The 13,023-nt window shown below is 46.6% G+C and overlaps 1 protein-coding gene across 6 annotated transcripts in view; it reads left to right on the top strand.

Moving 5' to 3' along the window:
• The window catches only part of ADGRF5 (adhesion G protein-coupled receptor F5), a 101,260-nt gene that overhangs the window by 47,421 nt on the left and 40,816 nt on the right, over positions 1–13,023 (top strand). For all 6 annotated transcript variants that reach the window (XM_048219550.2, XM_057304045.1, XM_026507301.4 and 3 more), the window contains exon 3: positions 3,926–3,980. In XM_048219550.2, coding sequence (XP_048075507.1) covers positions 3,926–3,980 — 55 coding nt within the window. The remainder of the gene's footprint in view (positions 1–3,925; positions 3,981–13,023) is intronic.

Raw genomic sequence — 13,023 nt, 5'->3', positions numbered from 1 at the left:
CCGACAGGTTGTCCTTGTTCCGGCTCCAAAGATGGCGCTTTGAGCAGCAAGGTGGTGGACCCTCAACCTCAGATTCCTGGCTGAGTCTGAAGCCCAGCTCTGGTTAGCTTTGGAAATTTCTTCAGCAAGTTTCTTCATCTCCCTGACCCTGTCTCCTCTACACATTATGAGAATAAATAGTATCACCTTCATTGGTTTGTCGTGAGGATTAGACATTCTCACACACGAACATAGGCCTCAGCACAGTGACTAGCACAGAGCAAGAGCTTCCAGATTGGGGGGTTACTTTTACTATGCTAGTGCAAATAAACCTGGATTCATACACCTTTGTGAGGATACATCCTGACAAGAGCTTTGAGGAGACAGTTAGCCAACCGGAGGCAAAGATGGTAAATTGGAGATTCCAAGAAAAAGAGGAGTGAGTGACGGGGCCTTGGTGAAGAGGAGTGAAATCTGGCGACCTCCAGGGGCCTTTGGTGACCACGTTTTTTGTCATCCTGTTCACTGGGATAATGTTTTCTACCCCAAATATGCCACTTCTCATTCCTGATGGATTGTCCACACCTACTTCAGGCCCCCTCTCCTCCCCATACACAATTATTTGAAAGTCATCACGTCCAAAAGGTGGGGCATTTCCTGGAATTGGTGACCTTGTGTCTTCCGGCTGAGACTTGGCCATAAGGAAATCCTCTTTGGTCAGAGGTGACCCTTGTCCTCAGCTACTCATCTGGGTACCTCTACATGGATAAGAAGAGGGAGGCCCCCTAGAGGTTCTGTTTTCTCGTCTGAAGTAAATACTTCATCTGGCAAGATCTATGCTCCCCTGTGAGTTCTCCTCAGCACCCAATGTTTAAGAGAAAAGGCAATTGTCAGAGTCACAAAGGTCCCTGAACTGGGGGTCACATGAGGACTCAGGAGGGCAAGGGTGGCCTCTGGTGAGCCCCAGGCTGGCTGGACACACACCACTTCCAGAAACTGTCCAAGCATTTGGTGTGCCTCAGAACATTACTTTCCATCATGTAAGACATTGAGCCTTAGAGTGAGTGAATGCCTTTTCCAACTACAAAGGAGAGGAGATGCTGGGATTCGGTGCTGGGTGGGACTCTAGCATTTGCCTTGGTGAAATCCAGGCAGCCCTTCTCAAATCTGGGAGCGCCTAGGGTATTTTCACCATCACCATCACCATCACCACCACCACCACCAAGGATCTCCTCTGAGACTTGATCGCTCTTAGTTTTTCCTCCATTTTCCCCAATGATTGCAGAGCTTAAACTAAAAAAGGAGGTTATTCTCACAAGAAGCTGTCCATCTTCACTGGACAACAGAGGCAGCAGGTGACAGAGCTGCAGGAGCAACACTTGGCAGGGATGTCCCCTGACACTTCCAGATCATCACCATCAGGATGTGGAAAATAGCTACAAAGTAGTGCTTCTCGAAAGACAGCCTCATGTTTGGAAGGCAGTTTCTGTCACCATATCCCAGCCCCACTAAATTGGGTTGGGGGAGCTGAGGGAAGGGATCCTCGTGGTCACAGATTGAAATGCTGTGTACCAGAGAAATGACTGCACCTTGATTTTTAACCTCAATTCCTCAGTCCCACTGGGGAATGGAGAAAATGAAATCGAGACCTTGGAGAGCATCCCAAAGGTGACCGCCAGTGGTCACCTTCTCCTGGGCTGAGTCCCCCAACCACAGCCCATGAAGAGTGGACAGAGAAGCCTTCCTGGTGGCTCCCCGCTCTCTGCCCCCAGGCCCCAGGGAGGATGGACGCAGGAATGCAGTGGAAGACCCTTTCCTTCTGCCTGGGCACAGAGCCAAAGCAGGCTCCAGGGGAAGCTGGACAGGAACCAGCCCTATGCATTGACTTTGCTCCTTCTCAGTTCCTGTGCATTTAAGTACGGCGAAAATAAGCCCACTACAAACGAAATAGCAACTGGGCTTCTGAAATTCCAATCGTCATGCATCATTCCTCTCTTTGTTGCTTCAAGAACGTTTATGCACTGTCAGGTACATGGATGGCCCCTCTACAGATCGCCATGGATGGGAATACTGTTGTTGGAAGGAAAGAGGGGCTAGGAGGAAGCAGCAGAGAAAGAGAAAAGGTGTTGGGTAAGAGACAGTGGGTCACTGAGACAGACTGGGGTATCTCCTGATAAGATCATTAATTGCCTGTAAAGGACAATACTCTGGAACCAAGCTGGCTGAGTTTGAGTCCTGGGTCTGCCCTTACAGGCTGTGTGAGCGTAGCTAAGTCATTTGACCTCTCAGCAACTGGGCTTGCTCATCAGTGAAACGTGGATAATAGTAGTATCTATATCGTAGACTGTCAGGAGGATTGAATACCTAAGCACACATCAGATACGTAACAGTGCCTGGCACAGGGGTGTCGGGTACATCCCAATAATTATTATTTTGGGGGCGCTTGGAGAGCTCAGTCAGTTTCGCTTCTGCCTTCGGCTCAGGTCATGATACCAGGGTCCTGGGATCGAGTCCCGTGTCAGGCTTCCTGCTCAGGGGGGACCCTGCTTTCCCTCTCCCTCTGTCACTTCCCCGGCTCATGCTTATGCGCTCTCTCTCTCTCTCAAATAAATAAATAAAATCTTTTTAAAAAGAATTATTATTTTAATTATCATTATGATGAGAGATAACTAGAAACTACTGATAGACCCCAGACATGGTAGAATGAGCTCTGCCTCAGTGGTGTTCATAGGTATGTGGAGTTTGTGGCAAAGGACCCCCCCCCCCCACAAAGGGTACGGGTTCTCTGGCTCTTCTATTGAGTCTTGAAGGGAGTTTGCATTGGGAAGCACATCGTAGCAAGGATGAGCTACAGAGCCCAGGTGAGGTCAAGGTGTGGTTACAAGCTGCAGATTTGGCAGTGATCCCAACAGCAAAGCCAGTCAAAGTCAGTTCTGAAACAAAGAAGCTGCATGATGCCAGGAAAAGAGCTTTATAGAGACCAAGTAAACGGCAGTGTGTGGGTGAAGAGGTTCATGTGAATGGCGCCCCTAGAACGGAGTGACGTGTGGTCCCAGAATGGCACTTACCACGTCACCAAACTATTCTCAGGACTTTACATTCGTTAATTATTTGATCCTATGACAACCTCATGAGGTAGACTATTTTTATCCCTGTATTATAGATTAGTGCTGAAGCACAGAGAGGTTAAAGCACTTGCCCAACGTCACACAGCTGTTTTATAGCAGAGCTAGGATTTGAACTCAATGTCTGCAGAGTCCTTGCTCTTAACTATTCTACTGTATGATACAATTCAAGTTCATAAGGGGCTAACTCTGTGTCACATAGCTGTTCATTTAACTCTCATAAGTGTTCTATGAGGCCAGTAGTATTATTATTCCCTTTTACTGAAAAGAAAACCGAGGCTCAGAGAGCAGTTCCTCAGGGTCACGTAGCTAGTACCCAGCCTTGCACCCAGGCACTCTAGAGCTAGCCCTCCCAGCCCTGCCGCAGGAAGCGACAATAGAACCACCCAGAGGAAAAAGACCAAAGGAGGAGAAAATGACTTCTAAGCATGCACAATCTAAACCGCCCTGATGTGGCGGAACGATTGGGGTGGGGACAGGCTGAGCGCTGAGGAGAGGTCGTGAGACTGGTCTGGGAGGTCACTGGAATGACTCAGTCTTAGGCAGAGAGCACAAGTTAAAAACACCATGATTTATATTTCTTGACCCGACTCAAACTGCAGGAACTCGCAGAGGCTCAGCTATGGTGATTTGGGGTTCGGCTCCTGAGTCTGAAGAGGGGTCTGTCACATTAGAGAGTACCTGCCATCTACAGGGCATGGGGTGCTCGTGGGACCCGAAGCCCTCAGCTCAGCTCTGACATTCCAGGGCCTGTGAGCAGAAAGCCAGGGAGAAAAGACATCTCTAACGCTAACTGACAGTTTCCTAAAACGTTCTTGCAGATTCTCCGTGAACGTGAACTAGAGGGGAAAGAGCCACTGAGGCAAAAACGAGCAGGTACGTACGTAACCTCTTGGCTTGGCAGTTTCTTCTAGCAAATCCGAGCAAATAACATTTGCTGTAACTTTCCAAACCCCGCAGTCCACATAATTCAGTCTCCAAGCGCATCAGGGTTCGATTTCTAGAAGTAATTACAAGGGAACTCCATTCCCTACTCTACCTAATGACATTGAATGGATCTTAGCAACACATTATAAGCTCCTCACTTCCTCCCTCACTGCTCTCCAGAGATCCTGAAGAGTCCATTCCCACCGGCTCTTCCTCAGCTCCCTACTTCTTCATGCTAACCTTTCAAAAGCACCAATCTGATTCCACTATTTCCCTGCATAAAATCTTTCACGGGCTCCCACTCGCCTGCTCGAGTCTTACCAGACGCCACGTGATCCTCCCCCTTGTTCTCCTTCTGTTTCCTTTCACATGGTCGCTGCCCCACCTGCCACCCTACTTTGTCGTCTGGGGAACTCCGGCCTAAGTCTCCATTCTCACGGGCTCCTGCCGTGTACGGCTTCCCACCGATGCCCCAGACAGGGAGGGGGGCTGTTTCTCTGGGTTCCCACTGCCCTCGTGACATTCCCAGAGCACAAGATTTGTCCCAATGCATTGTAATTATTTGACTTCCTGTTTGTCATCCCCAGGAGACAGGAGTTCTCTTGAGCTCTCTTCATCTCTGTAGCCTGGCATCAAGCCCGGTTTCTTAGTAAATGAGGGAACAAATGAAGAGAGCGTATGTCCCTGTCACAGCTGCCCCTCTGTGAGTGGAGGATACGTTCCGGTCGTGGAAAGTCCACTGCCTTAGTGTCTGTACCAGCTCTGGAGAAGGTTGAACTTCTTAACATTTAGGGTTATGACTGAATCGTGTCCAGGTGTGCCACGGCTTGGTCTGTTCAGTCTTGTGGTCCACAAGAGCCAAGAAGCTGCCAAAGAGAGCGGGCTTTCCCTGAGGCCAGGACAAAGGTGTCCGTTAGAGCCTTTCAGAGCAGCAACCAGCTCCAATTTTGCCCATTGCTCGATATGACAATTTGATCGTATTTTATTAAGGTCTCGAAATCTTCATTGGAAGGTCATACCTTCATTTTTCCTTCTTTGGCCATTCTTTCTTTCCTGCTTTAGCTCTGTTTTATATCCTTAGAGACCCTTGCTTTCCCACTCCCCTCCTTCCCTGAAGCGACCTGAAGCACGCAGACTGCACTCTCTGTGCTTTTAAACAGGCATCAGGACATCGACTCCAGTCCCTGAGTCCTCTTGCAGCCTGTGACAGGAACAGAGCTGGAGATGTCCCCGTTCGGTATTCTGAAAGACTTTTCTTTTTAAAATCAGACTATTGGTGGGTGAATTCCAGCCCCGGGCTTCTGCCAGGCTCTTGCAGGGCTCAGGCTCCCAGCTTCCTCGGGGACAGTGAGTGACCATACAGTTGCAAAAGGAACGTCTTCCTGTCCTTCCGGGCCCGGCTGTTTATGACCCGTGGTGACATTGTGAGAGGTTAGCCTTTGGGGAGGAAACCACTTCCACATTTAAGGATTTGACATCCCAAACTTTTCCAGATGTGCTTTCATTAAAAGCAATCACGACGATGATAAATTACCATAAAAACCTGTTTTCCATTTATTATGCACGATCCTCTGTGCTTTTCGGCCTCTGGAGTCATTTGGGAAGTGTTAATGACTCAAGCCCTCATCAGCAGAAGATGAATTGGCTTTGGTACTTTTACAAAATCACCAAAGTAAGAAATGGCCATGGAAAGACCCAGGTGCTAGACCACACCGAGCTGGGATATGAGTTGCACCAGACAGCACTGCTTGCTCTCCAGGAAAACCATGAAAGAAAGCAACAGAAGGGTTACATCAAGCAGAGGCCTCATGGAGGTGTCTGTGTTCTGCTTGCTGTATTAGTCAAGTGAGGCGATAGGATTAAGCTTTAATTTTTAGGGTTATATCCCCTTTCACATTTATATCCATCCCCTCTTCTGGGGACTTCATGCCAGAAAGAGACAAACAAATGTTCCAAGAGAAAGAGGATTCTCAAAAGGGAGGTCCTTTTGAGGCACTGGATCAGATCTTTGGGGTTTGGGATCGAATCATCTTTAAAAGCAGTATCAACACTCACATTTATGCTCAGACCACTATGGACTTCTTCCTAAGTTACTTTGGTCAGCTGTATAGCTTCCTTGGGCTCTTGACACACACACACACACACACACATATATATGTATATATATATATATATATCATATATATATCACACGCACACACACAGACATACATATGCATACAAATGTATATACGAGTTATTACATTACAGCGTTGTTGAGGTTAAATAATATTATGTACATATTATTTAAATGTTATTGGGGTTATCTAGGAGTTTATTTGCTTTTGGGTTTTTTTTTTAATTAGAAACACAGATTTATTTATTTAAAAATAATATTGCATTTGAAAGAGCCTGGAATATCCCTGGTACAGAGAAAGTCCCATATAACCACTGAAGGCAGGAGGAGGAATGCCATGAGATAGAAGTTAGTGTTTTTGGAAAACTATTTCAGAATTCTATTGGGGAAGAGACGTCTGCACAAAAACCCGGAGGCCAGATGCCAGAGGCCAGAAAAAGGGTGGATCTGCCAGTTAGAGCAGAGAGGCTTCTGGGGAGCAGAGGGAAATAAGAACGGGACAGAGTATCCAGTTATGTTCCGATTACACTAGGAGCTGGTTTCTAGAGCATCTGAAAAGCTGGCACAGAGGAGGGACTGATGGAAACCACCTGAAGTGAAAAGTAGCCAGATGGTTGTGACTGAATGAATTAGATGGAGGAGTCAGGGCTCGGGAGTCCAGCAAGGGGTTCAGCAACGTGGACCATCACTGGCCCTGGCCCTGCGAGGGAAACAGGAAAGGAGAAAGGGGAACACTTGTGAAAAATATTACAAGAAGTGGATCAAAAGGACTTGGAGACAGCTTTGACGTGAGTTGAAGGTAGCAGTGACCACGGGACACGGTGAGCACACAGACCTGAGAGTCTGGGGGATGTAGAGACCAGAGGTAGAACCCGGAGTTGGAATGGAAATCTCATCTTGGAGCTCCGCCAGTAAGCTCCAACTTTAGTCTGAAGGGTCATCTTCCTAGGGGAGTGAGAGTGGAAGTTTCTTACTAGTTTGCAGTAACACAAAAGTGCTCTCTGGGTCAGTTGGTGAAGTTCTCCATGCCAGGTTTCTGAGCTTCACTGGGAATGTTCTTGGGTCCTGGGCAGAAAAGTCCTCATGGATTCTTCTTTGGCTTCAAAAGGAATAGCGGATAACAGACACATTTTTGAGAAAGGGAGATCCGGGGTGTCCTATCCCTGTGCTGGAGGCGCTTACTTGCTCATATCTACCTAGTGAGAGAATTGGGTTGTTGGCTGCCAGTGTGGGAATCTGGGTCTTTCTGCAGACCTGGCAGCCCCAGCATGTGCTGGCCCTTTTTCATCCAGGTCCAGGAAATGCCATGCATTTTCCAGGTTGAGGGACAGATTTGGGGGGTACTGTGGCCTTAATCTTCCTTACGATAGATATGGCATTTAGTGTGCTAAGCAGGTGGGGTGGTGGCAGAGAGAGGTGACAAGGCTGAGGTGCTCTCGGCCTGGTGTCTGCGTTTGGTTGCAGGGTTGACCTTCCATGTGTGGGGAGTGCTTTTTTCTTTTAATTTCTGATTAGTGTAGTGTGTCTGTTTAACCATCTCAAAGGTGAGATCTGATTGGAATAACATTAGCTTTTTTGACCTACCAGCGGACATCTGCTTGTCATATAACCATCCCATTTATCATCATTAATAGTCTTATTTCCACCTGCTGTTTCAGACTGGCTACTATATGCCAGACAATTTGCTAGGGGTCTCCATACCAACTCCTTAGCAGCAATTCTGCAAAGAAGATATTACCCCTGTTTTACAGAGGGCACAGTGTGGCTCACAGAGGTTAAATGGCCTGCCCAGGAAAGAAGGTATTCCACCCCACCTCGCTCTGGCTCCAGAGTCCGAGCTCGTGGTGCAGAGTTCTAGTTTTCAACACGTGTTCCTGGCTCTTGCCTGTGAGATTCCAGTCCATGATTATTAGAGCAGCTTTGTAGGGTAAGGCGTAAGGAGCGCTGTCTTCATCTTAGTAGAAGAAGAATTTATATGGCACTGACTTCGATGACTTGGGTATACGACAAACCAGTAGAATTGAGTACTTTCTCCAGACTTTACAGCCCAGTGTTCTATGACACATTGTACCGCCCACCCTCCCCTCCATCGGCACCTGCCAGCGAGCCCCAGCCGGGGGTTCTGGTAGTTTTCCCTTGCGTGAACAACCCTTTCTAAAACCTAAAGGGAGGACAGGATCTTCTATCTGCTGACAATGGTCCGATAGGATACAGGTGCTGCTGTCAAACTGCTACCTACTAGAATACTAAGAAACAAGCCGAACAGGGATCTTTTAATATTTACCTGCTACGGGACTAAGGGTGAGAACAGCAGAGCAAATCTTCAGTGATAAAGAAGCCTTGTCCCTTTGGGTCGAGAGAAAAGTCACACCACCTCATTTCTCTTGTGCAAAGTCAGCAGGCTTCATTCTTTTGCAGGTGGGAGATTAATTTACACATAGACTTAGGCTCCAACTTCTGAGAAGCCGTAATTCCCATTAGAGTCGCCAGGCAAAAAATAGGATTGTTTGCTTAAACAGCTGTGATAAAGACCCAGAACTACTTGTCGCAGTTTGTGGCCAACTTTCCAGAAATGTGTCTTTAAGATAAGTGCTGCGGGGCGGGCAGCGATTTCTGGGAAAGGAGAGGGGAAATCCTGGTTGGTCTGTGTCTCTGGGCCTGCCGATAGGCGCCATGTGTGACATCGATGACACCTGGAATGGGGTACCTTCCACTTGGGGCATCCGTGAGTCAGAGAAGTTCAGGCAAATAACACAGAGGCCGCAGGAGCCTGAGAAAAAGCAAACACGTTCAACTCTCTGAAATCAGATGGTCTGGAGGCAGCCGAGGAGGAGCACGGAAGGGCCTCCACAGGACACGTCACACAGAGGTGGGAAAACCGTCCTCTGTTCCTCCTGAGTCCCTTGCAGCCTGGAGCAGGACCAGGAGCATAACCCTCCCCAGCTCTGAAGGCCCCCGATTTGAGAGAGGCCAGGCAGGCAGGACTTGGCATTTTTGTCCCACTCTGTGGGCCTGCCTGGGGCTGTGAGCGGAGTGTGCCTCTGGTCCCATCCACAGGCGGGTCACGCAGACACCTGAGTCTGACTTTCCTTCAAGTCAGACACTCGCCCTGCGGCCTTGCAGGCACAGGGGGCCCGGTGGCAGCTCCGAGTGTCTTGCCTGTGGGGTGGCGACCCTGGAGACGAGAAGGAACAACCCGGATCGCGAGGGACATCTTCTTGCTGTTCCTCGGACAAGCTGTGGAAATCGCTGCCTCTGGGCTTTTGTGCTTATTTTCTCTTCCTGGGGGAGTAGTCCCCGAAGAGCCACACACGGCAACTCCTCATTTCATTTGCATCTTTGCTCAGAAAGGTCTTGTCTAACCATTCTACAAAAAATCCCACTCTACCCTCATCGTGCCTCTCTGCATGCTTACCTTGTTTTCTTTTCTCCATGCCCTTCAGAACTGCCCGGCCCTGAAGTTTCAACTTACTTTTACCTCCCGCATGAGGACAAAAGATCCATGGAAGGAGAGCCTTGCCTCTTTTACTTACCCCATGTCCCCAGCACCTGGCACAGTGCCCGGGAAGCAGGCACTCAATAAACACTAAAGTTACTATGAATCAACAGATTAATAAATTAAGGCACAAATGAGTAAACCTAGCAAGACTTAATGTTAAAATCCATGAGTGCCAACGGCAAGGGGTCACGCTGTGTTCTTCCTCAGTGTGGATTTCTAAGATATTTATGATGCTGAAACAAATAGAACACAGTTTTAGATAATTCTTCCATTTATTATGAGTAATTTTGCCTTTGACTATGCTGTTATTTTAAAATTTACTTTGAGAATTGCACACTAGCTCTAAAGACACATTTAATAATAATGCCTGATTTTTTTCCTTTTTATAGTACAAAGGTTTAGAAGGGGTTTACAAAGCGCTCACCTTCATTATCTTCTTCCATTGGAATTGTGGCAGGGAATGGTTAAAATAAAACTCCAATAAAATAAATTGGAGTCCAGAAAACATGATTTCAAACCCCAGTTTTTAAGTTTGCTGTTCATGGGGCTTTCACCCATTAAAGCTCAGTTTAATCATCTGCAAAATGGGTGTATGCATATTTTCCTCATGACCCCGGAACCTACCGTGCGGTGAATAAATGGCAGCTGCTGTTATGATTATTACTTTTATTATGAGCGCTTTGATCTATCCGGTATGACTGAGAAAGAGGTGAACACGTACGCTTGGAGACCACCTCATTGCTTACCTCTGTAGGAACCGCAGCAGGAGGCATCTAGAAAAAAAGAAAAGGCAAAGCAAAAGCAAAAACAAACAAACAAAAAAAACAATAAAACACACACACACACACCCCCACACACACCAGAAACAAGTTTAGGTGCTACTGTTGGCTCTCCAGGATTACCTCCTTAGTTTCCTCATTTGGATTAAAACATTAAATCCCAAACCTGCCTCATCACCAGGATCACCAGCGGGAACTGGGAAAAAAAATACAGATTTCTGGGCCTAATCCATACAGATTTTACTTTGGCTCACCTGGGTTGAGGCTCCAAATTATCCGTGTGTGGTGTACTCTCCAGGTACATAGCCATCAATGAAGTATGCGGACCACTGGAATAGATGACTCCCAGGGGCAAGCCGGTAGCCTGCTGAGTTATTACGGTGTTGTTGAGCCCGTTTTGAAGAATTGGCCATTGTCATGCAGAAGACATTCCTTCTCTAGTGGAGGCCCCCATCCTTACCAGTCTCTAGGGAGAAGTGTCGCTTAGGTGGAAGGTTATTCTGAAATTCCTTTAGAAGTTGAAGAACATAAAAGGTAGACGGAGGGGAAGAGGTCCTTGGAGGCTGGTACCTTCATTACAGTTGCACAAATCCCCTAGAAGAGAATTTGCTAAAGTCACAGGAACTTTCCTCTTAGTATGTTAAGCTTTTGGCTCAGCTCCTTGTAAGTTCTCACCAGAAGGACCGCCTTGGTTTCAGTGGGGAATGAAGACATCGGTGAATCACCATGTGCTTTCCAGGCACACGTTGGTTCTGCAATTATGTCTGAAAAGAATGCAGAGAGGTGGGCTCAGGGACGAGCAGTAGGATCGGTGCTCGGGTGGGCGCTGATGCCTTGCTGGGCTCAGACCCTGGGAGCAACCACACAGACGACAAAGGGGGGGATGTAGGATTGTTATTGACTTCACTCTTCCAAAAAGCCCTACCGTCTAGGATATCCTGTTTACATTCATGGGAAGAGATAGACTGCCTATGGCAAAGAGAATCTTGGAGCTAAATCCGCTAGAGGGCATAAACATTGCTGCATTACTTTTCAGGAAAAAGAAACGTGCTCCAAGGCAGACCTTGTAAATATCATGCAGCCGCCCTCTTCGCAAACATTCCCAGCAGGCAACATCCCGTGTCTAGAGCTAGAATCACATAAATTAAGATGAACAGTTCTTCCAGGAAGCTTGTTTTTATCACAGAACCATTGGAGAATCAGAAAGAAAACAGGAAAATTGAGGCATCGCCACGGTATCACGACAGACTGTGCTTCTGCATTGGGTTTTGAAAGTCACCTTGTTCTACTTGTAATTACTTTTTTATAAGTAGGGAGTATACTTTGAGATATATTCTTAATTTTAAGAAAATTGGCAGACTTTTTTTTCACAGTTTGAGTTCATTTCAGCAAGTTGAATGATGCATATCAAGATGAAATAATTCTCAGAAAGATTGATGAATAAAAGCAACTTCTAAGGCAGAGTTTATCACTATAAGTAAACATATTACAGATTTCTACAACAAAAATTTATTCATTGGCGTTTCCCATTACGAACTTCCTCTATTTTAGTGCTTCTCATCAATATTCCGTGGGAAATTTTAAACAAATCTGCCAATCTTATGGAAAAATTCTTTGCCCTTTTAGAAAACAGATCTAGAACTTTAATTTACGGCAAAATATACATCATACTTCCAGATTTGACTTAAATTTTACAGTAATAGTTTTGCAAGTATTCACTGACCTTTGCCTTATTTGACTGACAAGATAGAATAAGCCACAGCTTGTCTTCTCAATTCATCCGTGTAAAAGATTCTCCTAATCTTTGAAGGTTCATCCTGAGCTATGCAACTAGCCCTTGGCTTATGCTCCTGTTATGTGTTTCAGCCAAAAATGAGCCAGAGATTCTGGCAGGGACAGAGCGGTGAATGTGTGGCTCTCTCAAGAGGGTCACAGTTTTAACCAGAACTGATTGGGCATATATTTATTATGTGGTGAGCTCCATGCCAGGTGGAGTAAAGCCATGAGAACTGAAGGAAATAGTTCCTGCCCTTGAGAAGCTTACAACTAGTGAACCAGACATGATGTCATAGAGGAAACTATGAAAGAACATTCTGGTATGTATATTGTCTGGTTTGCCTGTGGTGGGTATGTGTTGGACATCAAAAGACTCTAGGACGCCAGACAGTCAATCAGCCTGGAGACAATTTGGAAAGGCAATGAAGAGCTGGAGATACCTTTTATTTTAGATTCTAACTTGTGAATTTTGCTTTCATTGAGTACCTGTCATATCTCTGGATGCCAGAGATATACAGTAAGAACTAAGAGCCCATCTTGTGTGCAAAGGGAATTAACTGGATGACTTTTCCCGGAGGTCTTCAAGCCATGGATAGGTCAGGTCTCAAAATACACGCATGTCAAGTGAATGGTGTTGGAAACACGCTGACTCATTCCTCTGAGTCAGGACCATGGCTTTATTGTCTCAACTGTTGCCAAGGTCCCCTTCCTAGGTCTCCCTGCTTCTATTCTTGCCCCTTCCGGTCCAGTTTCAACACAGCAATCTTTGACCTTGGATACCAAAGAGGGTGAGAGAATGGAGAGGAAGGACAAGTCCTGAAC

This window comes from Ursus arctos, unplaced genomic scaffold (assembly GCF_023065955.2).
Source record: "Ursus arctos isolate Adak ecotype North America unplaced genomic scaffold, UrsArc2.0 scaffold_29, whole genome shotgun sequence".
NCBI lineage: Eukaryota > Metazoa > Chordata > Mammalia > Carnivora > Ursidae > Ursus > Ursus arctos.
Note: the sequence above shows the minus strand (reverse complement) of the source record. Positions and strands in the feature narration are given on the sequence as shown.